Here is a 27,438-nt window from a genome sequence, read left to right on the forward strand (position 1 = left end):
TTGAGTATATATAACACTGAAGAAATGACACTTTGCTACAATGTAATGTAGTGAGTGTACAGCTTGTATAACAGTGTAAATGTACTGTCCCCACAAAATAACTCAACACGCAGCAATTAATGTCTAAACCGCTGGCAACAAAAGTGAGTACACCCCAAATAATTTGTGTGGCCACCATTATTTTCCAGCACTGCCTTAACCCTTTTTTGGCATGGAGTTCACTAGAGCTTCACAGGTTACCACTGGAGTCCTCTTCCACTCCTCCATGACGACATCACCGAGCAGGTGGATGTTAGAGACCTTGCGCTCTTCCACCTTCCGTTTGAGGATGCCCCACAGATGCTCAATAGGGTTTAGGTCTGGCAAGTCCATCACCTTTACCCTCAGCTTCTTTAGCAAGGCAGTGGTCATCTTGGAGATGTGTTTGTGGTCGTTATCATGTTTGAATACTGCCCTGTGGCCCAGTCTCCGAAAGGAGGGGATGCTCTGCTTCAGTATGTCACAGTACATGTTGGCATTGATGGTTCCCTCAATGAACTGTAGCTCCTCAGTGCCGGCAGCACTCATGCAGCCCCAGACCATGATGCTCCACCACCATGCTTGACTGCAGGCAAGACACAATTGTCTTTGTACTCCTCACCTGGTTGCCGCCACACATGCTTGACACCATCTGAACCAAATAAGTTAATCTTTGTCTCATCAGACCACAGGACATGGTTCCAGTAATCCATGTCCTTAGTCTGCTTGTCTTCAGCAAAATGTTTGCAGGCTTTCTTGCGCATCATCTTTAGAAGAGGCTTCCTTCTGGGACAACAGCCATGCAGACCAATTTGATGTAGTATGCGGCATATGGTCTGAGCACTGACAAGACCCACCTCTTCAACCTCAGCAGCAATGCTGGCAGCACTCAAACGTCTATTTCCCAAAGACAACCTCTGGATATGACCCTGAGCATGTGCACTCAACTTCTTTAGTCGACCATGGCAATGCCTGTTCTGAGTGGAACCTGTCCTGTTAAACCACTGTATGGTCTTTTCCAGCATGCTGCAGCTCAGTTTCAGGGTCTTGGCAATCTTCTTATAGCCTAGGCCATCTTTATGTAGAGCAGCAATAATTCAGAGAGTTATTTGCCATGAGGTGCCATGTTGAACACTAACGAGTCACATGACACCGGGGAGGGAAAATGGCTAATTGGGCCCAATTTGGACATTTACACTTAGGGGTGTACTCACTTTTGTTGCCAGTTTAGACATTACATTAATGGCTGTGTGTTGAGTTATTTTGAGGGGACAGCAGATTAACACTGTTATACAAGCTGTACACTCACTACTTTACATTGTAGAAAAGTGTCATTTCTTTAGTGTTGTCACATGAAAAGATATACTCAAATATTTACAAAAATGTGAGGGGTGTACTCACTTTTGTGAGATACTGTTTTTGCACAAGCGTGGTCTGGTGGTATGACGTTATGGTACCTTACTCCTCTGTAAGGAGCTACTGCAAAGCCAAACTATGGCCCTGGTCATGTTCTGAGCAACTGCATGTTTTGTGTCTGTTAGGGCCCAACTGGATAACAGTGTTCCAGAATATATGACCCCTTTTATGGTATCTGGATCAGATCAATCTGAAAATTTGTCTCAGAATCTGATCCTGCATTGAGGTTATCATGTGGTCTGCATCACTGTTAATCCGGTTTTTGATCAATATCTTTTCAATTTACACTGATTAATTACAGTTACGGGCACCAGAAGTACTGTTGATTTTGTGACAAATCATCACTGGCTCTCTGCTGCAATTGTTCTGCAGTAGAACAGCAGAAGATTTTTTCCCTAGCATGTCCTAAACTGTGCCTGCACCTGTAAAACTTTTTCTTTTACTTACATTTTATTTCAATGTGCACCTATGCAGCAACTTGTTTTGTTATTTAGGATTGCTATCAATTATGCTCATTCTGTTGAATTTTTTTATTGCAATCTTTTGTTTTTTCTTTAGTAACCAGTGGGTGTGCCCAGGATATGTCCGCCCCCATGTACCACTGTCTGTCTCCCCTCACTGTGTGTGGACTGTATCAGTGTGCTCTGTGTCCTCCTAATGGGTCCATCCCACCTGTGTGTGTTTATCATGTTTTTATATACTGGTCGTCTGTCTATCTATCCATTGGTGTCTGTGTGTTACATCCCGCTTTGTGTCCTGTGTGTTTAGTGTGTTGGTGGGAGGGGCATCAATCTCTCTAATCTATACATCCGCAAAAGGATCCCTTTCAATCAACCAGATAGCCAAGACCCAGTAAATACACTAAAACTTAATTGATCAGTACTTCGATCAATTATTGATTGACTGGTAGATCCAAACTGTATAACACAACGCATATATGTACCTAAGACATATATAACTGGCATGCTGTGTTGGTGGGCTGCCTTGCTGTATCTATGCATGTATCTATGCATGTCTCTATACATGTCTCTATGCATGTCTTTATGCATGGCTTTATGCATGGCTTTTATCAGTTACATCAAATTATAGTTCTCTCACACACACACACACACAAACAAACAAACACACACACACACACACACACACACACACACACACACTGACTGCTGTGTGTCCCTTCAGGATAAAAGGAGGGGGCCAAGCCTGGGGGGCCAACCAGGACGGAGTGGTGAACAGTCAGCCGGGGGCCCGAGTGGTGGACGAACGTGAACAGATGGCCATCAGTGGGGGCTTCATACGCAGGTGAGGACTGTGTGTGTTTGTTTTTATCACCTGGTGGGCCATTTTGTTCCCATAATTATATTATAGAAAAACCTGAAAAACATGCATCGTGGGGACATTTTTTAGGGCCCCTTGAGGGGAATGTCAATTTCCGGCTCAGGGTTTAGGTTTAGGGTCAAACTTAGTTAGAATTGGGGGTTCTTTAAGGTCCAGGCATTGTTGGTTAAGTTTAGGGTTAAGGTTAGGCATTACATCTAGTTAACGTTTAGGCATGAATGTTACTTTACTGAGGTTAAGGTTAGGGTTAGGGTTAGGGTTAGGATTAGGGTTAGATTTAGATTAGGGTTAGGTTAAGGTTAGGGTAAGGGTTAGGTTTAGGGTTAAGATTAGGACAAGTGAGCATGCAATTTCGTTTTTCAGGGCCCCATGAGGATATAAATACAAATGTATGTGTGTGTGTGTGTGTGTGTGACAAATTAAAGGAAAAACCTGAATGAGTGGAGGAATTATATGCTATAGCCTTAAATGTCACCAGATCTCAACCTAAATGAACTCCTTCGGAAGATTTTGGACAATTTTTTTGGACCATTCTCGACCAACATCATAAAAACACCAAATGAGGCAATATCTTTTGAAAGAATGGTGTTCCATTCCTCCACTAGAGTTATAGGGCCCATTAAAGCTGTTCTGGTGGCACAACACCTTACTGAGACACTTTATGTTGGTTTTTCCCTTAATTTGTCAACTTTTTGTACATTTATTTCTGGTGGAAATATGGACTTTACCACTCCATAGTTAATGACAAACTAGCTGGTAATTTTCCAAGGAAAATTCTCGGTCTGGTTAAAAAACATATTTTTGGAAGTATTAAAAAGTGCTTGAATTCCATGTTTCAGATTTGAATAGCTGAGAGGTAGGAAAAGTTCTGAAATACTCAAGCTTTTAGTCTAACTTGTTTGGCAAGTGGCGAAAATGTCAGCTGTTGGGGAAAAGTTGCTTAAAACCTTATTACCATGGTTACTAAAATCACAATATTATTAGTTTGGTGGGAGATATTTTTGTTCTGATTTCAGATTTAATATACAGTTTTACAGTGAACGCCAACAGAATGTAGGGACCAATGCAACCAGCCTGTAAATAATGGTAGAACAAGGAAAGGTACCAGGCAAGCCTAGTTTGGCCAGCCCACGATTAGAAAGGATGAATGTTGTTGCCCTCGCTGGATTAGAACCAGGGTCTCCTATGTGACAGGCTGTGTCTTTAACCACTACACCACTAAGCCAAAAGTTTGACAAGTGTCGGTATAGCATCTCGACATTAGATCACTTTGTCAAACATTAACATAACACCAAGCTTGAATATTTAGCTAGACACCATTAAGCATTGTGTTAAACTGACTAACATTTCTCATTAAGTTTTCTTCCACCCCAAATAGCATCTATGAGCTGTATGGCTTTTGCCACTGGCCGTTTTAACAGGTTATTAGCCAGTAATAGGCTTACTAGTATCTACTAACTTACTACTTGGAATAGTCATGATAATTGAGCAATTGCTAGTGAGACTATCTAAGGATAGAAGGAAAAGTATTCATCAGTTGAATGAGCAAGACAAAAGAAAGAGGTGCAAATTATGGAGAGGGCATCAGAGAACATCTGGGCTTAAGAAAAAGGCAGCCGTTCCACAGCCAGGGCCTTCAAGGTTAGAAAGGACCTACCATCACTGTATCACAGTAAACTCTACTTTATACATTAAGTCATAATTCCATATAACTACACAGTGACTGAATAGAGTAGTGTGACCTTTTAATGTTTAATGGTTGTGTGACCTTTGTGCCCTTCTAGTTTGTTTATTTTTACTGTATTCGAATTTTAATAAATTGTTAAATGAAGTATGTTTTTATATTGAAATAAAATTAAATAGGTTTTCTGAATTAAAAAGGTGTTTGGAATATCAGTTATGAGTCGTATTCGAATGAATTAGGGTCCTTATAGGTATTTGGCTGAACTTTGCCACAGAGTCTAATATTAGATTAACATTCAAATCATAATAATAATGAACTTAAAGAAGATCTGGTAATCAGAATTACCAGAACTTAAAGAAGACAAAACATAACTTTTTATGCATCAACGAAATCCATAAAGCCAGTCCTGTCACAGCACTGTCAGTCCTGTCACGCCACGGTCAGTCCTGTTACAGCACTGTCAGTCCTGTCACGCCACGGTCAGTCCTGTTACAGCACTGTCAGTCCTGTCACGCCTTGGTCAGTCCTGTTACAGCACTGTCAGTCCTGTCATGCCACGGTCAGTCCTGTCACGCCCCGGTCAGTCCTGTCACGCCACGGTCAGTCCTGTCACGCCACGGTCAGTCCTGTTACAGCACGGTCAGTCCTGTCACGCCACGGTCAGTCCTGTCACAGCACTGTCAGTCCTGTCACGCCACGGTCAGTCCTGTTACAGCACTGTCAGTCCTGTCATGCCACGGTCAGTCCTGTCACGCCCCGGTCAGTCCTGTCACGCCACGGTCAGTCCTGTCACGCCACGGTCAGTCCTGTTACAGCACGGTCAGTCCTGTCACGCCACGGTCAGTCCTGTCACAGCACTGTCAGTCCTGTCACGCCACGGTCAGTCCTGTTACAGCACTGTCAGTCCTGTCACGCCACGGTCAGTCCTGTCACGCCACGGTCAGTCCTGTTACAGTAAGATGGACTATTTGAGAATATTATTGAAGAATTCATCTCTTTACCTGTGTAGATGAAGGTGGGGGTATATATCCACCACTATGTTTTTGTAAAAAACTTACACCTATTGTTTTACAACTATGTGCGTGCCTGGAGGGTATTCTGTGCTTATTATCCACTACAGTTTACCAAAAAGTTGCTTATATTTCTTATAGGAATTACATGTGACCAATAAATTCATTAGGAAATCATTCTAACATATACAAATTTGTCTGTGACAGGGCTTGACATTTTAGGGGTTGAATGCATGTAAACATTTATTTTATTCAATCATAAAAACATGCTGAGATGGCATGGTATGTGTTTCTCATAGTTTAACAAGCCCTCGATATGACTCTACGTTCAGATTCAAGAATAAGATAATTTTCCCCCCAAGATTTCTAGAAGTGGAAATGTACGTTTCTGGTAGAATGTCCCATTAAGTATTAATAGTTTCAAATGGTGTGGACCGTTTCATACCGCAATTTATAGAAGCAACCTGATCACTGGCCTAGATGTTTTAGAGTTTGAAGGGCATTTCTGTCTCAAATAGTGTGAAAGGAGTAGCATTACTTCAAATAACTAAAACCGTAAACTTTTCAAGCCATCCCACTAGATGTGCAATTTGTTGTCAGGGTAACGGACGACGCCCGGGAGAATGAGATGGACGAAAACCTGGAGCAGGTGGGTGGCATTATCGGCAACCTGCGCCACATGGCCCTGGATATGGGCAACGAGATCGACACCCAGAACCGGCAGATCGACAGGATCATGGATAAGGTACTGACTACCATGGATGATGCTTGATGACGACAGATGTTTTTGTGATAGCCCATGGTGGTCTATCCTAGAGTTGCACTGTATTCTTTATTGATTGACTTATGGGCTAATCGATATGATGGCTGATTGCTTGTATTATTTCACTCTGTCATACAGGCTGATTCCAACAAGACAAGGATTGATGAAGCTAACCAGCGCGCCACAAAGATGTTGGGCAGTGGCTAAGCCACAGCGACAAGTGCTTTCTAACCCCCAAACCCCAGCCCCAAAACCCCAACCGCTCCTTCTGCGTCCCTCCCAAGCTTGTCATGGGGCAGTGCAAACATGCTTTCATCACAGTACTCACTCTGTAGGTTTACACACAACACGCACATATCAGATGCCCAACCCCTTAGTCCCTTCCTGTTGTAGATGTTGTTCTGTGTCGTCTGTCTTTGACTTTTATTAAAACGATAGCATTGAAACATCGTCTGGTCCTCGCCCCCTAACCCCGCCCCCCCAGTCCCACTCCCCAGAAGTTGTACATAGTGTTTATTCCATGGCTTTAGCTCATCTGTGGATCATTTTTTTTTCCTCCTCTTTATCAATCTCTCTGTCTCGCTCGTTTACTTTTTTATTCCAATACATGTATTGTACAAACTGTATTTACATCCTTACACGAAAACTGCTACTGCTTTGCACAGGATTACTATTGCTTTACATGATAAGGAAAATGCTTCATCATATGTCGTTTCTTCCATGTTGTCAGTATTATGGCAGTGTTGTCGATTTGAGACACTGACTATCTATTGTTACACGTCGTTTTGATGCTAGACGAGGACTTACCAAGCAAGTCAGGAATCGCTTCTCCTTAATAGCTGTATTGAGTATAACTAGCCCAGTAAAGTCAGGACTCCCTTCTTAAACATTGTGACCTTCTTCCCAGACTCTCTTCTACACAACAGCCATTTTGATTGACTAGTGAGGCATCTCCGCCTCAGTCAGGCCTTGGTGTCCCCCACAGGGAATTAAACACACTGACTGAGGTTAGCAGCTTTTATTAAAAAAAGAATATTTTTCATCAGTCTACTATAACTGTGGACAATAAGTCTACAGTAGTTGTACAAGGCTCTCAGATTGTGAACGATGGAAGTAAGACGTAGCCTAAATAGTAATTTGTAGTGGAAAAAAAGCACTAGCTAAAATGATACACAGACAGTTATTTCATTTGTTTCCTATAAAACAAGGCATATTTAGGCTACCTCCTCCCTCCAATCAGGTGCAGAATCAGTTACATTAGGGCTGCATACTGATAAGACCTAAAACCAAGTAAGACGGAAATGAATTTACACTGGGGTCGGGCTGCGCTCCACTATAACCAACTGGAACGTAATAACTAATTGTCAGGGGCGGAGAAGACCGGAACAGGCCCACTTGGATATCCATCCCCCCCCACAACCCCGAGGCTGGGATGGAGCTGTACACAGCTGCAACAAAAAGAAAACACATTTTTAATACCTACCCCCAGATGGGCCCTAGTTCCCCAGCGACCCATTCTGGGTTGGCCCAGCCTCTCTGTCACACGCCTGCTGATGTACAGTAGCTGTGTGTGTGTGTGTGTGTGTGTGTGTGTGTCATACGTATCCATCAGTGGGAACTTACACATTAATCATCGGGCAGAACCACACAAACATCCAACATGGCTGCCACAGCACACATCCAGCAGTGCGTCCGATGCCCACAGCCGAGATCACCCCGCTTCCTGCCACACTGCAATAGTGCCACTATTATTTTTTCTTTTCTTCCACTAATTTCTTTCCAGACTGTGACCATTACTGTCAATAACATGGAAAAATGCCAATTAAAACATGACCATAGAACAAACCTACTGTATTATTATTATTGGTAATGGACCTCGAATGTAGACAGAGGTAAATGGACTGCAGTGTTACTGACATTAACACTGCTATACACACCCGCACATAGGCTTCGGTCCACAGAAAGAAAGGGGACAACACATTACACTAATGGATATCCTCTTTGCGCCCTAGGCTTAAGGTGGATTAGAGCTTGCCACGTCACGAAGAGAATGAACACACAGGCACACAATCTTGCACTGATGAGGCAGGCCTACAAGAGGTTAATTAATTCCGCAGGGTACTCTACTTAAACATTTAAGTAAAATATAAATGTTCTGTAAAATATTGTAGTAAAGTCACAGGCATCGGACTAGAAGGCGCTACATTAAAGGGCGGCCTGGTACATTTCAGGCAGAGCTGCTTCCCCCATCCAGGCACCTTTACACCAGACAGAAAGGAGACGGTGGAGGCGGTGAAACCCACCTCCTCCAGCAAGTTTGGGACGAGGTCAGTCGATTGCTGCCCAACCGCATATCCCGAAGGCCTTCCAACAGGCCGAGAAAGACCATGTTCACACAACAGATACGCGTGTGATCTGCAAGATGGGCCAACAGCGCCACCTAGCAGCATGAACAGACTACTAGTTCTGGTGTGAGATGGACGGTGGGGTAATGCGGTGTTCTTGTGGCCGTAAGGGAAGACTTCGGAACAGGTCAACTCGCAACACTGATGCATGGATGGAGGACGCATGTTTCAACAGGTTAACAAAGCGGTGCTGTTTTCCGTGGGTTAGGCACATTCATCCAACGCCACACAGTATTTGTTGCCTCCGGGGTTGGCACTGTTTGGAATCATGGCATTGGCATGTTTCACTCTTGCTACACACCGCTTTAGTCCAGAATGTCTTTCACCTGGGCTGGGACTTACATAAGCTCTCAGAAGCATTTCCACAATGTGGACTTCCACACTGTATGTTATATTCACTCCCCTTGGACTTCCACATTGTATTGTTATAATTCATTTGATTTAATTAGGATTTTCTGCCACAGAGCAACACACAAAATAGCCCATAATGTCAAAGTTCAAAATAAATGGTTCTAAATGAATTACATACATAATACAGAAAATATCTATTGCACAGGTATTCACTCCCTATGCTATGACACAGCTGAATGAACTGTGGTGTTACCAATTGTCTTTGGAAGTAACAATTAGTTGAATTCTCTACTGTTATTTTACCAAGTACGCGGAGAAAACATTTGTATTGACAGCAACTGGCACAGTGCTTTAATTGGAATGACAGATCCTGGGGTCCAAAATTCAGCTTTCCATTAATAAATATCCTAATATAATCTAGAAATATTTTGGTTTGGGTTGGAAACTACGAATGAGTTGCATTGCCTTTGCCCAAAATAATGAAATGCTAAAGAGAAATGGCTGTGTGGAGGTAAAGCGAAGCCAGGAAAGAAAATATATTAAAACCATCACAACAAATTCATGTTTGAGTCATCACAGAACTGCAAGTACAAAAGAAAGCAAAGCAGCGTCTGCTATTTCATCACAATTAGCATTGAAATCAAAATCAAATTCTTATAGTCTACAGCAGTGATAGCTAATTAACATTTTGAATTAATTGAACTTGAACTTCCATCCACCAAAGAAACAAAGCATAATGACAAAATACTTTTATGTAAATAAAATTTTGACTTGATGATTGGTATGATGTCAAATCCAAACAGGCTTCTCTTGATCAGTGTTTTCTTTTGCAAGGACAATCCACAGTTGATACATTTTTGGGGAAGTTGGCATGCTTTTAATTACATTAATATACAGCTCTGGAAACATTTTAAAAACCACTGCAAAATTATTATAAATTATTACAAAGAAAACAAATTAATATTCATTTTTCAACAACAAAATACTAATGTTTTAACTTAGGAAGAGTTAAGAAATCAATATTTGGTGGAATAACCCAGAATTTTAGTCACAGCTTTCAAACGTCTTGGCATGCTCTCCACCAGTCTGTCACATAGCTGTTGGGTGACTTTATGCCACTCCTGGCACAAAAATGCAAGTAGCTCAGCTTTGTTTCATGGCTTGTGACCATCAATCTTTCTCTTCATCAAATTCCAGAGGTTTTCAATGGGGTTCAGGTCTGGAGATTGGGCTGGCCACGACCTGGCTGTGTGGCATGGAGCATTGTCCTGCTGGAAAAAAAATATATTCCCAGAGTTGTGGAACATTGTTAGAGCAGAAGGAAGCAGGGCTTGAGTCATGTGTCCTTCACAAAGACAAATCTGCCCGATTCCAGCCTTGCTGAATGAAGTATCCCCAGATCATCACCGATCCTCCACCAAATGTCACAGTGGGTGCGAGACACTGTGGCTTGAAGGCCTCTCCAGGTCTCCGTCTAACCATTAGACGACCAGGTGTTGGGCAAAGCTGAAAATTTGGCTTGTCAGAGACGATGACCTTACTCCATGCCTCTATGGTCCAATCCTTATGGTCTTTTGCAAACTTCAGCCTGATTCTTCTTTGCTTCTTCATTGATGAAGGGCTTTTTTCTAGCTTTGCACGACTTCAGCCCTGCCCCTAGGAGCCTTTTTCGAACCGTCCTCACCGTGCACTTCACCCCAGCTGCTGTTTGCCATTCCTGTTGTAGGTCACTTGATGTCATGAGTGACATTCAAATGAGTTGACGATTATCTCGGTCAGTGGACAGTTGTTTTCGCCCTCTGCCAGTCTGTAGCTTTGTTGTCCCCAGTGTCTGTTGCTTGACCTTGTTCTTATGAACCGCTGTCTTTGAAATGTTCACAATGGAAGCAACCTGACGCTCACTGTATCCCTCTGCCAGTAAAGCCAGCACTTAAACCTTCTCAAAGCGTTTCTTTTCAATTCTTTGTCATGTTGAATAGTTATTGTTTAATTCTAATTACCTTTGAGGTAGTACTTGCATTGTTGTTGCCATCCAGCTGGTCCTATTGCAAGAGTATCGTGATGACCACAGCAGAGGTTTTTATACTTTTCTTTGTTAAATTAGATTTGGTACAGGTAATCACCTAATCTGTACCTCATTAAGTAAAATGAGGTGTGTCTGGGTTGGAATTTAACAGACACTGGAATGGAATGGCTGCCATACATGTAGAGATGCTGATTTAAGAAAAATTAGGAGTGGAACTGTATGTCACTGGGCAATCTACAAAGAATGTGGAGTTGCTATTTACATTGCAAGATGACTTGTAGATTAGTCAGACGGCAATGGGCTGTTGTTTAGATGTTCTCGACCTTTACATCTGTAATTGACATCAATCTTTCTACTGAACCTTTCCCATGGGTTTTAGGCTAATTTAGATGGGCTTATGAGAACTCCAGACTATGGGGTTTTTCAACATGTACAAACTACCACAAAAAGGCTTAAAACATTTATTAAAGCCCAACTATCAAATAGGGGGAGATTTTTATAATAGTCTAGGGATACTTGACTGCCACTGGTACAGGGGCCCTCAACTGTGCTCAGAATATGACATAAGTATATTTGCCCCTTGGTGTGGCAAGTTAAATTGTTGTATGTTATTTTTTACAAAACGGGCAGTGTTAGAAATGCAGTACTACACTGGGGAGACCAAACTTACATTTTCAGAATGACCAGAGTGCAAAAGGACCCTAACATGTCTGGCCAAAACAATCTTGGGAGTTGTGCTGAAAAGCAGACTTGCAGCTAATATTTTGTCATTACACATCCTCCTTATGCTAACAATTTAGTATTAGTATACAGTTTACAAACATCGTAGAAAAGTCAAAGTCCGCACACAGTAGTGGCAGTAATTTACCACTGCTTGTTCAGGCAGCAATTCAGGTTGGAGAACGTTTCATTTGACTTCTCTAGAAGGTTTCCAAATGGGTAAGTTCATCAGTGTTACAGAATCAACAGAATCCAATCAACGGTATATCTTTAGACTTGAATATCTTTTCTTACATTCAGTTCAGACAGTCTTTACGGTGTGGTTTTGCTCATGTGCATGAAGTCCAGCAATCTGCCTGAAACGTTTCCCACAGTCTGAACAGACGAAGGGTTTGCGAGTGTGAGATGTGTTTTTTTTAACAGCCGTGTAGACATGAACCCTTTACTACACTGAACACAGTGGAGAGCCCACTTTCCTGTATGTCTTACCTGGTGTACTTTAAGCGAATCTAGCTGGGTGAAACATTTCTCACAATCAGGACACTGATATGGTTTTTCTCCAGTATGTTTCTGCTGATGTCTTTTTAAGTCTTTTGCTTGGCTGAACTGCTTCCCACACTCAGGACAGATATGTGGCTTTTCTCCAGTGTGTATTCGCTGGTGCTCTTTGAGATTACCTAGTAGACCAAAAGTCAATCCACAGTAAGAACAAAGGTAAGGTTTTTCCCCCCTATGAACTCATTTCTGATGAATTTTTAATTGGGAGGAACTATAGTAGCGTTTTTCACATTCAGGACATTGGTAAGATTTTTCTCCGGTATGTGACAACATATGAAACTTCAACGAGTCTGCTCTGGTGAAAGTCTTATTACAGTCGTCACAGCGTAAAAACGCTTCTCTCCCCTGTGTAGCCGCTTGGGTTTTAAAGTCTGTGCTGCAAAGACATTTTGTTTAGAGTCAGAACCATGTTGAGGCTCCTCTGTGTGGATCCTTGCATGGGATTTTAAATCTCCAATTAAATGGAAACTAGCATTACACACAGAGCTGAGGTAAAGTTTATCTTCAGAGTAATTTTCCTGGTGTTTCCTAAGAATTATTCCCGAACAAAACTGTTCACTGCAATCTGAACAGTGATCAGGGTTGTCTTTGTGTAATGCTAGAGGTGAACTTCTACAGAAGTGTTTCCCACATTCAACACAGCATTTAGGCTTCTCCAAAGTGTGTGATTGGTTTTCCTCAGTGTGTGGTGTCTCATCCCTTGGCTTCATTGTTCTCCAAGTGTGTTTTTGTTCTTTCCGGTTGTTCTGGTGATAAAAATCTGTTTTACACTCAAGGCTGATGTCAGGTTTGTCAACAGTACGGTCAGTTTCTTGACATTGTAATTCTAAATTTCTAGAACTTGGTGATTTAGCTTCAGGACCAGGTTAAACACCCAAATGTTCCTCATGAGTTATCATATGTTCTTTCAACTCATCTGATTCACTGTACCTTTCCTGACACAGCAGACAATGGAATAGTTTCTCCCTTATGTGAAATGGCATGTGTTCATTTAAGTCATCCACAGAAGAGAACTTTTGGTCACAGACAGGGCAGTGGAGAGAAATATCTCTGCTGTGTATTAGCAGGTGTTTCTTAAGATGTGACTTAGTTTCAAAACTCTTCTGACATTGGGGACTTCGATAAAATGATTTCACATGGGTCTTCATATGAATTTTTAACTGATCTGATCTTGTGTACTTCTTGTTACAGTGGGAGCAGCAGAAAGGCTTAATCCCTGTATGTAGCAGTCTATGTTTCTTAAGTGCCCGAGCAGTAGAGAAATTACCATTGCAGTCAGAGCATTGGTGAGGTTTCGCTCCAGAGTGTACTGAAAGGTGTTGATAAAGATTTGAACTGATTGTGAAACTCTTGTTGCACTGTGGGCAACTGAAAGGCCTTTCACCATTATGTATTCGCAAGTGCGTTTTAAGACGCGAATTGGTAGGGAATGTTTTATCACATTCAGAGCATTGGTATGGTCTCACACCAGAATGTAGTACCATATGATCTTTCAGTTGGTCTGATCTAGTGTATTTCTTATCGCACTCAGTGCACTGAAAAGGTTTCTCACCTGAATGCAACCGATTGTGTTTTCTCAGGCATCCAATTGAAGAGAAACTTTGCTGACAGTCAAAGCAATGTTTCTCTCCAGGATATGTCCTATTGTTTCTCTTTGAAAATGTCCCAGTACAAACACTTTCTTTGTAATCTGAAGTTTGGGATGAGGGTGTCTCTTTAGAGTGTGAGTTCATAAGCCATTCAGGACCAGATTTTACGGTGCATATTTTCTTACTATGAGGGCTGTGTGAAGATCTTATTACTTTGTTAACTTCCTGGTGAGGTTCCCATGATAAAGACAATGTATCCACTGATAAGTCTGAGGAATCAGGATCCACTCCTGCACAAACAGCAATCAACACATCAGTAGTTGTAAGCAGTTGGAAATTTTAACTTTCTGCATAAGAACACTAATGGCATTATAATGCAATTTTACATAGCCATGCTCATATTACATTTTATACACTCATACCATCATTCGCAAAGATAGAAATCCTCTCGTCCTCCTTCCCATCGCCTTTTGTGTTGACTCTGTGACCCAGCATAACCCTACAGTTTTCCAGCAACTCTTTTGAGAGATGGCCAAGACCCCATATCCGGACCCTGTTCCTCACACAGTGCTCCATTGTCACATTCAGGACCCAGTGATTCCGTAGGTTTGCCACAATCAGGACCTGGTGATTCCGTAGGTTTGCCACAATCAGGACCTGGTGATTCTGTAGGTTTGCCACAATCAGGACCTGGTGATTCCTTAGGTTTGCCACAATCAGGACCTGGTGATTCCGTAGGTTTGCCACAATCAGGACCTGGTGATTCCGTAGGTTTGCCACAATCAGGACCTGGTGATTCTGTAGGTTTGCCACAATCAGGACCTGGTGATTCCTTAGGTTTGCCACAATCAGGACCTGGTGATTCCGTAGGTTTGCCACAATCAGGACCTGGTGATTCCTTAGGTTTGCCACAATCAGGACCTGGTGATTCTGTAGGTTTGCCACAATCAGGACCTGGTGATTCCGTAGGTTTGTCACATTCAGGACCCGGTGACACTTTGGGCTCCGCCTGTAGGGAGAGCAGCAGAGTGTTCTAAAATATAAACACATACAAAAACTCAATGTACATAGCTGTGGAAATGTATTTTCCCCCTTTCTGATTCTCTCTACATGTGCATACTTCTTTAAACTTTCAGATTTTCAATTAAAGCCTAATATTAGAAAAAGGGAACATAAGTGAACAAATATAAGTAATAACAATCGGCATATTTACTTGTTTTGTTATTTGAAACCCAACACAGCTGTGTAAAAAAGTTAATTTCCCAGTTAAACGTAAAAATGTTGCCTTTAGTTGATATGTCTGTCACCAAACGCCTCCTGCAGTAAGGGGAACTCCGTCCAGCTATTCATTGCAGAACATTGTATTTCCAAGTGGTTGTGGTTCTTAGTGAGGAATGCAATGTTGGTTTTTTGCCAGACAAAACGGGGACAAGTCATCCAAAAGTTTCATGTTTGAGTCATCTGTCCACAAAACATTATTTCGTGAGTGACGGCTGGTGTTTCTAGTTTCTTCCAGGAAAATCAGCACAGGTACCCCTAGTAAAAAAAACGATCGGCACTGCATTTCTCAGTAGGAACTTCAATTTAATGAGCAAGCATGCTATTGGTAGAATATACAGCTTCATGACCGAGACGTACAGTTATCATTAAAAATAATATACTGAGAATACTCACAACATCCACTGTCTCCCTCTGCTGTGGTATAATGAGCCAATGAGGAACAGGCTCAGCCTTCATCCTGTTCTTCAGAAAACCAGCTCCCCCCTCTTCATTGAATTCTCCGTCGGGTTTTGCTTTTGAGCTGTCGTTCTGGGGTTCGTGGTCACACAGTTAGCATCATCTTTTACATTTTTGATTTGATATTTCAGTTTGAGTAACCGAGACATTCCCTGATCCGTTGGGTCAATTAAATCAACATTTTCACAATATTCTTCGATAATTTTACGCAGCGAGCGATGACTCTTTCCTTTGACCTCAACGTTCACACAAGTAGTATACATTTTACTCGGTTAGGGTCCATAAACTCAGTTCGATTTCATCCAACATTTCTTTCTCTTGAATCATTTTTGTTCGACTAAAGATCCAAAAAGGCTATAGGCCAAAATACGTTCAGTGCGATATGATTGGCCAGCGAGTCCTTCCAAATCCTCACAAATGTTTTTTCTTCTATTAGACTTTTTCTGTATATTCTAAAGAATCGCCAAAGCTAACAGGAATTGAAGATATATCCAGGTAGTATATCCATCATTGAAACGCAGGACAACTGCCGCTAGCAAGCTATTCATATTCAAAATAAAATCTAGCGAAGTTTAGCATAAAATAGTAGATCGTCTAGCTAACTACGCAGCATTTAGGATTAACTGAGTGTATTTGGACACAATTGCCGTTTCGACATTTTTTTATCTGCGTCTTGTGAGCAACATTAAAGAAACACCGGGTCACGAAAATCAGGACATTTTCAAAATAAGAGACCATATTCCTTCAAAGCTGACATAAATTGAGTTTATTAATTGTTTAAGAAAATGTACCTCTCAAAATATTGACAACAATTCATATATGATCATATTTAAGAGTAATTTCAATAAAAAGTGGGTATTAAAACACGTTCCAAGGGCAAAATTCAGACAATGCCAATGACTGAATATGGAATACATATTGCCTCACAGCTCATAAACTATTGAATATTCCACACAGAAAGCAATGTAGGAAATGTTCAGGAGAATGTGTTGAATAAGACAAACCTGTTTAATCATGGGGAATGGAGTGCTACATCTAGCAACACAATATTTTCTACACCCTCTTTTTCCACAATGTAACTCAATGGATATGAAATACATATTGCCCTATACAAAAAAAAAAACTATTCTATACGCCGCACTGAATGTATTGTAGGAAATGTTCAGGAGAGTCTATACAGTGATTATATCCAAAGAAATCAAGGGGCACTGTGTATTTGCAATTGTTGCTGGCATTTTACTGCGCTCATACCATTGGCCACAATGCAACTCTATGGATATGAAATACATATTGCCCTGTACAGAAACAATTATTCTATATGCCGCAGTGAATGTATTGTAGGAAATGTTCAGGAGACTCTATAGAGTGATTATATGCAAAAACATCATTGGGCACTGTGTATTTGCAATTGTTGCTGGCATTTTACTCCACGCATACCATTGGCCACATTCCAAATTGCTGAATAGCCTTCAATTTAGATCCATTATTCCTTTTGTTAATAGAGGTGATATTCAGCACTTGGTGATTACTTAACAATTCAGCCAACGATCTAATGTAGTTGTCAATGACTTATGTTAACTGGTCATTAGCCTGTTGTACCACCTTTAGACATGTGAGTCCAAAAGACTGTTTACAGTTTTATACTTTTTGATAAACAACATTTAAAAAAATTCTATCAAGGTGTTGTGGAAAATCTAGGACAAATATCTGAAAATTATTTGATGTGGTATTGACAGATTTTAGTATTTTACAGAAACGTCTGGGAAATTGCACATTTCATTTAAGGAAACATGTATATACAACTAGTAATGACAGTTAAAGTTTGGCCATCTCAACATGAGGTCATCTCATTTTAGCAGCAAGGAGTTGTTTAAAAGTGCGTACACTGCCCTCTACTCTACAAGAGTGTGAAGCCAGCTCCAGTCTACCGGGGTATTCAGCTCTTACTGCATAAGGGTTGGACCCTGCTGGTTTTCTGTTCTACCTCAACAATATTTGCACTCACCTGGCATCTCAGGTCCATATATGTCCCTGATTAGGGGGACATGAAAAAAATGGAGTGGAACTGGCTTTGAGGGCCAGAGTTGAATACCACTGGTCCACCTACATGAAATTCTACACATTAAGCCTCTCACTGAAATGTTAAGGTGTGTTAATCACCTCCCCTTTCCTCCACCTCCTACACCTGGTAATAGTTCAAATGTACCCTCTGACAGACTAGGTGTATCATTTACCATGATACTTATACTAATAATCCCGTCAAATCTTTACAAGTGTACTGGGGACAGGGTTTGCATTTGTACTTCCTTGGATTAAGGACAATTGGTCGGGGCGTGCATGGACATGTCAACAGTTATTCATTTGGGACACTGTACTTTAAAAGAAAGTTTTAGTCCAGCCCTGGGCCTGTCCCTGCAAACCCCTGTTATGACTTTATTTCCATCAGGTGCAAAAATGACATTCTAACATTACTGGAAAGGTGAAAGCAAATTTATTAAGGGCAATAACTTGCAAATTAGAAACTGTAAGGAAACACTTGCCCGCAGTCAAATCGCTAAGCCCTCTGCAAGTGATTTTAAATGTGCCCAACATGAAGTTAACATTCATCTTTTCCATGTGATTCATTTAAATCTGTTAATCAAAACTCCACAGACTCACTCGACAGTTTGGACTCAAGAGGCATGTGTTTATTTTACATTCATGGGTTCCTAAAAAAATTATTGCAGGAATAGACAGAAATCAAACCAACATAAAAGCACCATCTCAAGAATAGTATGTGGACAGAACATAACTTCATTTGCAGGTGATATGCAGAGAAGACGCTGTGGAATTTGAAGGTGGCAGATGGAATGCATCAGCAGAACCACAATGATGGCATTTGCACTTAGGGAGTTGTTTCCTACTGGCAATTGCTGAATATAAACATTTGAAGAACGAAATACTTCCTAATTCTAAACACAATAGTCACATTGGTCCTATTTTTAGGAGGTTAACTTTCTACTGGTCAACCAAGCAAAAATATAAAATATAAAAATTAATTTTTGCATGCACCGTGGCATTTCTTTCCATATAAAATAAACATCCTATGATACCAATAATTCATTCATTTTAGAGGAAGTCCTCGCATTACAAAGCTCCACAGGAAGAAAACCTGGCCAAGTACAACAATTGAAATTAAAAAAAAAAAAACTACAATCAGAGAATGAATGATTAGGTCTTGTGTTTTTTCTGGTGACGTTTGAAGTTACTCAGTCTAGAGCAATTTTTACCACAGACAGTACAATGGAAAGGCTTCTCCCCAGTGTGCACTCTCTGATGATTTACTAATTCAGATGTTGAAAAAAAAACACTTCCTACAGTCAGAAAAGGAGTGAGGCTTCTCTCCTACGTCTTTTCTGGTGTCGGCACAAGTAAGCAAGTAGTGAGAAACTCTTCCCACAATCAAAGCAGGAGTAAGGCTTCTCACCAGAATGGATTTGCTGATGTTTTCTAAAGTTACTTAAAACAGAGTAAAAATGTTGCCATCTCTAGAACCTGGTCCACAAACTGGGCTCCACTGTCCCAATCTGGACCCAGTGACTCTAGGTTTGGTGTCTAGTTGGAAAGAGTGGCAGGTTGGCCTTGTCCTCACCATCCTGAAACAAAGACCGAAAACCCAATAACCCATATTTCAGTACTTATATCATGATTGATCATGTAACCTCAAAATGTGCATATCAACTAGGGTGGGAAGTGAGAGTTCTGGGTTGACCAACGCTCTTAACGTTAAGGCATGCAATGAGTTGTTTAATAAGTCTGCATAGTGTTAAGCAAAAACATTTCTTATTACTCTAGCTTTAGCAGCTAACTAAAAGCTAGCTTCTTGGCAATCTGGGAAAGGTCATACTACGTGGCTTGGAATTTACATTTTTACTGCCCCATCCTGTCTTTGGGATTACTATAACCAACTGACACAGTTTGGTCCTGTTTTATAGCTAGTGTTTCAAATGTGCCCAGCTGAGCTATACTGAACTAGGGATTTGCACTGGTCAGAATTTACTTATTTAAATTGTATCTCTTCTTATTAACATTAAAAAAATGTTTTACCTGGGAATGTTGATTAAGGTGTTTAATACCATGTATGCTATTGATATCCTTTGTTGCATACATTATTTTAGAAACACTTCTAATAAAATATGTCTCGTTTAGGGTTACAACAGCTCTGCGTTTTGATAACCATGTATGATAAGGGGACGGTTGTCATTTAGCTGTACGAAACATAAAATCTGTTTATATTTAGCCAATATTGATAAAAGTCAACGTTTCCTTTATATATTTACATATTCTTCAAACAGGCGAGGTGGCATAAGCGTACTACACGCAACACAGGACTTAGTGTCTCTTCTTTCTTCCTCGCCTCGTGAAACCGATTTTTAAATATCAGAAGGCCAAAAGGGTTACAAGAAGACGACTTCAGTTAAAGATCTGCATTGTATCCGTATTTTGGAAAGTGACCAGCGTATTTGTATTTACACATGCGTTTCTAAAGCTGGAAATGGAAATGTGAACTGAAATTTGAAATCTATACCAAAATGCTACAAAAATGTAGATATTACAACAAATAGCTTACCAGATAAAGGTTATGAAAATGTATGAAGCTTAGTCTTTCGTGGAAATACTGTAACTCTCGATAACCGAGATCATGCTCCCTCACTGACAATAGAACTCATGTTACAGTCGTGCTAGACAGTGTTTTCCTGTAGTTCTGAGTAATTATGTTTCAGAATAAATGTCCTTACGTAGACCTTAAGCATTAATTGCCTGTATTTATTCCTGATAGGAAAATAATTATCGTCTAAACATTGTCAGTGACTCATTTCTATTTCATTTGGGCTTTTAACATGTTCCAAGATCAAATAAATGCCCATTCAACTCTGCAATACACTGCAAATGAAATACATATTGGACTGTAGAGAAATGGTTTTCATTCTCAGGAGCAACATCTTCATGACCCGATATGTTGACTTTTCTGGGGGCCTGTCATACAGCCTTGTGGCTTTTAACACTTTATATGAAATAGGTATGGGACTTCAGAGGAAGCAGACCAGGTTCAGCTTATGTGAGTGGGTAGTACTTTCAAATACCGCTAGATCTAAGGTAATGAAGACAGTAAAGTTTACTCATACTCTTGAATCATATTCTAAAATGTAAGATTGAACCGGGATGCCAGCATAGAAAATTGGGAGAACTATCATTTTGGTCAACCATTTGGTTAGCCACACCTTTAAAGCCCCAAAGACACGAAAACAGTTCCCTGCAAACTATTGGCACCCGAGGTACTTAAATGGCACAGCAACTGCAAGAAAATAGATTAGGTTACTCATTTGTTTGTTCATGGACTTGAATTTGTGAGGGCCAGGGCCGCAACAAAGATTCTGCTAGTGCTGGATTCAAATGCACAGCTTCCTGCTGCACATCTTACTGAGAAGGGAAACTGCCAGGAGGTAAGAAGCAGTAGAAACAGAGCCTACATGGCACATGCAAGAGACTAGTTTGTGGGAAGTGTTGGGAACAGATGAAAGTCCATGGGACTCTTGATGACTTTCATCTGTTTACAGCAATTCCCACAAACTAGAGCAGGTCATTCCTTGACCTGGGGTACAATAAGTGCAGGAACTGACAAATCGCATGTTCATCAAAATGGATGTGTTAATAAGGCTTGCCTAAAAAAGGAACCGGAACGCTGTTTGCTTAAAATTAGAAGTACAAGTCAAGCACTGAGTTTTGTTCCAAGTGCTTTTTTGTCTGATTGCGAGATCCAAAATGTAAGTGTCTGCAAGTTGAACAGATTTTTTGCCGACCCATGATAATCACAGCTTAATTTCTTAATTTTCACCTGTATCTGTCTTATATCATGTTCCTTTATATAATCAATTCATTTTAAAACCCTTTTGTGTCAAACTTCTTTGCAAAAGAAACACTTCTTTAGTTGAATTAATAACAATTCTGAAGTTAGGCAAGTATTAACAAGTTTGACCGTATTTGCAAATATGTTGATTACATGTTTTCGACTTTACACAGGATCTTGTAAATTTGCTGACTGTGGTCCTTTATTCATTCATCCATCCATCCATCTTCTTCCGCTTATCCGGGGCCGGGTCGCGGGGGCAGCAGTCTAAGCAGGGATGCCCAGACTTCCCTCTCCCCAGACACTTCCTCTAGCTCTTCCGGGGGGACACCGAGGCGTTCCCAGGCCAGCCGGGAGACATAGTCCCTCCAGCGTGTCCTAGGTCTTCCCCGGGGTCTCCTCCCGGTGGGACGGGACCGGAACACCTTCCCAGGAAGGCGTTCCGGAGGCATCCGAAAAAGATGCCCAAGCCACCTCAGCTGACCCCTCTCGATGTGGAGGAGCAGTGGCTCTACTCTGAGCTCCTCCCGGGTGACCGAGCTTCTCACCCTATCTCTAAGGGATCGCCCAGCCACCCTGCGGAGAAAACTCATTTCGGCCGCCTGTATCCGGGATCTTGTCCTTTCGGTCATGACCCAAAGCTCATGACCATAGGTGAGAGTAGGAATGTAGATTGACTGGTAAATCGAGAGCTTCGCCTTGCGGCTCAGCTCTTTCTTCACCACGACAGACCGATACATAGACTGCATTACTGCAGAAGCTGCACCGATCCGTCTGTCAATCTCCCGTTCCATCCTTCCCTCACTCGTGAACAAGACCCCTAGATACTTAAACTCCACCACTTGAGGCAGGCACTCTCCACCAACCTGAAGTGGGCAAGCCACCCTTTTCCGACTGAGGACCATGGCCTCGGATTTGGAGGTACTGATTTTCATCCCCACCGCTTCACACTCGGCTGCAAACCGTCCCAGTGCATGCTGAAGGTCCTGGTTAGAAGGGGCCAACACGACAACATCATCTGCAAAGAGCAGAGACGAAATCGTGTGGTCCCCAAACCTGACACCCTCCGGCCCCTGGCTGCGCCTAGAAATTCTGTCCATAAAAATTACAAACAGAACCGGTGACAAAGGGCAGCCCTGCCGGAGTCCAACATGCACTGGGAACAAGTCTGACTTACTGCCGGCAATGCGGACCAAGCTCCTGCTTCGGTTGTATAGGGACCTGATAGCCCTTAGCAAAGGACCCAGGACCCCATATTCCCCAAGCACCCTCCACAAGATGCCGCGAGGTACACAGTCGAATGCCTTCTCCAAATCCACAAAACACATGTGGATTGGTTGGGCAAACTCCCATGAACCCTCCAACACCCCGTAGAGGGTATAGAGCTGGTCCAGTGTTCCACGGCCCGGACGAAAACCACACTGTTCCTCCTGAATCTGAGGTTCTACTATCGGCCGTATTCTCCTCTCCAGAACCCTGGCATAGACTTTCCCGGGCAGGCTGAGAAGTGTGATCCCCCTATAGTTGGAACACACCCTCCGGTCCCCCTTCTTAAAAAGAGGGACCACCACCCCGGTCTGCCATCCCAGAGGCACTGTCCCCGACCGCCACGCGATGTTGCACATGCGTGTCAACCAAGACAGCCCCACAACATCCAGAGACTTGAGGTACTCAGGGCGGATCTCATCCACCCCCGGTGCCTTGCCACCGAGGAGTTTCTTGACCACCTCTGTGACTTCAGCCCGGGTGATGGACGAGTCCACCTCTGAGCCCTCATCCTCTGCTTCCTCAATGGAAGACATGTCAGCGGGATTGAGGAGATCCTCGAAGTACTCCTTCCACCGCCCAACGACATCCTCAGTTGAGGTCAAAAAAAACAAAAAAACATTATCTGACATTTCTTCCATCAGAAGCCCCAACAGCGGTAACGATCAGTACAGTATATTTATTATTGTAACGGTTGTGAAATTGAACTACAAAATTACATTCAAACCTGAATCATGTGATGGCAGAGCCTCAGCTCACGTACACTAGTTGCCGCTCTACTCTAAAATGTGGAGGTTTTAAACTCAGACAAGAATAGTGGCAATCGTGGCCCAATTAAAATCTAGAATATAGGCACATAATGTACATTCTTGGCATAAATCTGCAAAACATCAGCAAAATATAAATGTCAAGAATCATTTTTAAAATGTCAAATGACACATTGGAAATGATACAAAACCACATACTCAATAAGAAGTTGTGGCTATGGGCCATCTTGTAATGGCACTGTTGTTGGAGGCCCCTGATGGTTTGAAGGTTCGTCCAATCCAGAGGGCCTACTGTTACTACTTCTTACTGCAGGTTAATGTGTCCATCTACAAGATAATTGGCTAGCTCTTCAACAGCTCATTATCTAAGAAATAAAAAGGAAGGCACCAGTTCAGCTGATATTGGGGAAAAAAGCAGGGTGAAGATAATATGCATACTTCAAGGTTGGGCGACTTCTTTTTCTATAGAGTGAAGACTGTATACAGTAGCTAAATGGGAACAAATAATTTTTTTAAATGTTCTAAACATTATGTCCAAGGTTTAATATAATACCGTGAAGCATTGCCCATTTCAGTAGAAAGGGTTTTCTCCCAAAGTGTGTTAATACATAAGAGGCATAGAAGAGACTTCCAGTCACAACAGCTGACATTAGTTTTGTTTTCCTGTATTTAGCATTACGATTCTCAAATGTATACAAAAGAGGAAAGCCCTGTTAGAGCAGTAATGGTTCTCCCATGTGTGTACTCAAAGGAAGCGTTAGATAACTTGATTTGGTGAAGCACTTCCCATAGTAGGATCAGCAGTAAGGTTTAACTCCAGAATGTTTTCGCAAGTGTCTTTCCAGATATGACAGGAATGGAAAACATTTCCCCACACATACAGCATGAGTAAGGTTTCTCCCCTGTGTGAGCTCTCCGATGAGAGATTAGATTACTTGATGTTGTGAATCATTTCCCACGGTCAGACCAGGAGTAAGGCTTCTCTCCAAAATGTTTCCACGAGTGTCTTTCAAGATATGATGGAAATTGGGCTTTTCTCCAGTGTGTGTTCACTGGCGCATGTTCAAGCCACTTAACTGAGAGATACTCATTCCACAGTCAGAGCAGGACTAAGGCTTCTCTCCAGAGTGTATTTTCAGTTGTCTTTCAAGATATGATGGGAATGGGAAACTCTCCTCACAATGTGGCTTCTCTCCAGTGTGTGTTCGCTGTTGCACGTTCAAACCATTAAGTTGTGAGAAACCCAATCCAAACTCATTCCAGAGCAGGAGTAGGGCATCTCTCCAGGCTGTTTTCTCAGGTGTCTTTTAAGATACAATGGAAATGGGAAGGATGGCCATCATAAGTCAAAGACTGGGGCTGAATGGGAAGGGGGAGGAGCATGAAGACATTGGGGAATCCACTGATCATTTTATCTTGTATTTTTAGGTCTGTCAGATTATCCAAAAACTATACATAATTTGAATGACATCTGTTAAAATGTACCAGAAAACATTGTTAGGTAACCATGGTATCCAGGAGAAGTTTCAGTCTGGTTTTAAATCACATCATAGTAACGAAACAGTGCTTTTAAGAGTTTTTAATGACCTTGTATCTGTTGATTCAGGGAACTCTGCTATTCTGGTGCTTTTAGACCCGACTGCTGCTTTTGACACTGTGGATCATAGGATCCTCTTATCACACCTTGAACAGTGTGTATGGATCAAAGGTCCTGAAATGGTTTCAGTCATACCTGACAGATAGGAGATCCTTGGTTCGACTACGGCACCTCTCATCTGTGGGGTCCCTCAAGGCTCCATTTTGGGGCCCATCCTCTTTTCACTGTATGTGTTGCCCTTGGGGTCCATTTTTAAGAAACACAATATTTATTTTCACTGGTTTGCTGACGATGTACAAATCTATTTGCAGATGAAAGCCATAATAAAAGATTTTGTGCAGCCTTTGTTAGACTGCTTAAGGACATCAAAACTTGGATGGCTTTAAACTTTCTTCCTCTTAATGAAAGTAAGACAGAAATCGTTATGTGTGGATAAGGAGACTTTTTGGGTGATCCTCCTGGTACTCTGGGCCCTTTAGCTTCTCACAGTCGATCATTTGTTAAAAATCTTTTTTTTTGATAGCTCCTTCAAATTTGATAGGCAGATTAGTTCAGTTGACAAAAGTAGCTTCTTTCAGTTAAGAGCTTAAGCAAAGTTTAAGGTCTATCTCTCTCCCAAAGGTTTTGACAAAGTTATCCATGCTTTTATTACTTCTCGGCTAGATTTTTGTAATTCTTTGAGCATGAGGGTAGAACAGTCATCTCTGAATTGACTCCAGTTAGTACAGAATGCAGCTGCTCATCTGGAAAACTGGAAAAAGAAAGCATGAACACATAACACCAGACTTGGCGTTATGTGTTCAGACACCAGACTTGGCATTACCTCCCTCCGTTGGCTTCCTGGCCGTTTCAGGATTGATTTAAAGATTTTGTTGCTTGTTTTCAAGGTTTTTAATGGGTTGGTGCCACTTTATCTGGCTGAACGCTGAACCTCCATTTCCAGTTAGAGCACTGAGGTCAACTAACCAGTTAGTTGTAATTTCAACCAGTTAGTATGTTGTGATTCCATTGTTAATTTTTTTGTAAATTGAGTTTAAACAAATAACAGTGTCAAGTTCCAAAATACTTCTAAAAACGTTCTCTTGGTTTAATTTATTTCTACCAGCCTTATGTTAGAAATATCTGGATTCTGCTTTCACTCCGGTTTGCCTTGTCACAATTAGGACCTTGGGTAGAGTAGCAGGCTGGTTTTAACCATGATAAGATTGAGATCCGGCCCACATCATATTTAGATGTTTATGAACTGCACCAATCATATGTAACTGAAAAGGTTTCAATAATGTTTGATCATAATTAGCTTCAGCCATGTAATAATACATAGAAGTAGGCTACTGGCTTCCAGTCTGTTACAGAATAGATTTTTAAGTAGTGCTTTTAGTCTATAAATCACTGAATGGTTGTAGGCCCTGAATAGATTTCCGAAACGTTTGAAGAACTCATGAACTCATGTCAGCTAGTAAAGCCCAGAGTCCAAACTAAACATGGCGAAGCTGCATTTAGCAGTTATGCTGCATACAACTGAAACTACTAGATCTTAGACGTGCCCCAAACATATACATTTTTAAATCCAGGTTAAAAACACTTTTCATGTGCATATGACTGAGAGCTTGGAATTCGCTTTATAGCTTTTACAGTTACATATCTTCCTCACGGAATCTACTATGGAATCTACCAGTTTAGTATATGTTTTTATTCAATTATTTGTTTTTATTCTCTTGTATTTTTATATTTTTCTTTTTCTTTGTAAAGCACATTGAATTGCTTATATGTGTGGATTGTGCTATATAAATGAACTTGATTGCTTGCTTACATGAAATCAGCTTAATAAAAACAAAATGTTCTTTTAGCTGTGTGTAGAATTGCAGAAAATAAACATAAAGGTAAAATGTTATGTCTGCTGTGAACATAACTGCTAGTGCCTTAGAATCATCCACAAGAATACATACTCAACCTATATTCAGTACTGTATTTTGAAGAAGATCTTTTTTGGAATGTGTATGTTTTTGGTTAGACATGGAGCAGATATTCTGGGGAAACCCTGCAGTAGAAGACAAAATAAGAAATGCTGAAAACTTCCTTATGTGGTATTCAACAATAACCCACTGCAAGTGTAACCTGTAGCCAGGCCCGCCTTAACCTGCCTTTAGGCCCCAGGGTGAAAGGTTTTTCTAGGCCCCCCCAACTCACACTAAAAATAACAAAAGGTAATTGTCTATACAGTGCAAAATGTGTTTCTTTAGGAGGATACAACAGTGACTTGTCCCTATATGAGATTACAAAATCACTTGAGCCTACTTGACCATAAA

The 27,438-nt window shown here is 41.3% G+C and overlaps 2 protein-coding genes across 5 annotated transcripts in view; one reads left to right on the top strand and one right to left on the bottom strand.

The window, feature by feature from the left end:
• LOC105015953 (synaptosomal-associated protein 25-A) overlaps positions 1 to 8,074 on the top strand; it is a 49,813-nt gene extending 41,739 nt beyond the window's left edge. For both annotated transcript variants that reach the window (XM_010879446.3, XM_010879445.4), the window contains exons 6-8: positions 2,617 to 2,736; positions 6,067 to 6,211; positions 6,368 to 8,074. In XM_010879446.3, the coding sequence (XP_010877748.1) occupies positions 2,617 to 2,736; positions 6,067 to 6,211; positions 6,368 to 6,436 (334 nt within the window). In that variant the 3' untranslated portion in view covers positions 6,437 to 8,074. The remainder of the gene's footprint in view (positions 1 to 2,616; positions 2,737 to 6,066; positions 6,212 to 6,367) is intronic.
• A 3,595-nt stretch (positions 8,075 to 11,669) lies between these two features.
• On the bottom strand, positions 11,670 to 16,251 carry LOC117595616 (zinc finger protein 436-like). Of its 3 annotated transcripts, XM_034297549.1 has the most exons (4): positions 15,553 to 16,251; positions 14,668 to 14,887; positions 14,301 to 14,634; positions 11,670 to 14,168 (listed from the first exon to the last, which is right to left on the bottom strand). In XM_034297549.1, exons 1-4 carry the CDS (start codon positions 15,555 to 15,557, stop codon positions 13,156 to 13,158), a joined length of 1,572 nt encoding a protein of 523 aa, XP_034153440.1. In that variant the 5' UTR covers positions 15,558 to 16,251; the 3' UTR covers positions 11,670 to 13,155. The 3 variants fall into 3 exon arrangements, 2 of the variants coding, with proteins under 2 accessions (XP_034153440.1, XP_034153439.1); XR_004576873.1 differs by adding an exon at positions 15,092 to 15,414 and having other exon boundaries at positions 11,670 to 14,887; XM_034297548.1 differs by having other exon boundaries at positions 14,301 to 14,887.
• Between the last annotated feature and the right edge of the window lie 11,187 nt (positions 16,252 to 27,438).

This window comes from Esox lucius, chromosome 15 (genome assembly GCF_011004845.1).
Source record: "Esox lucius isolate fEsoLuc1 chromosome 15, fEsoLuc1.pri, whole genome shotgun sequence".
Taxonomy (NCBI): Eukaryota; Metazoa; Chordata; class Actinopteri; order Esociformes; family Esocidae; genus Esox; species Esox lucius.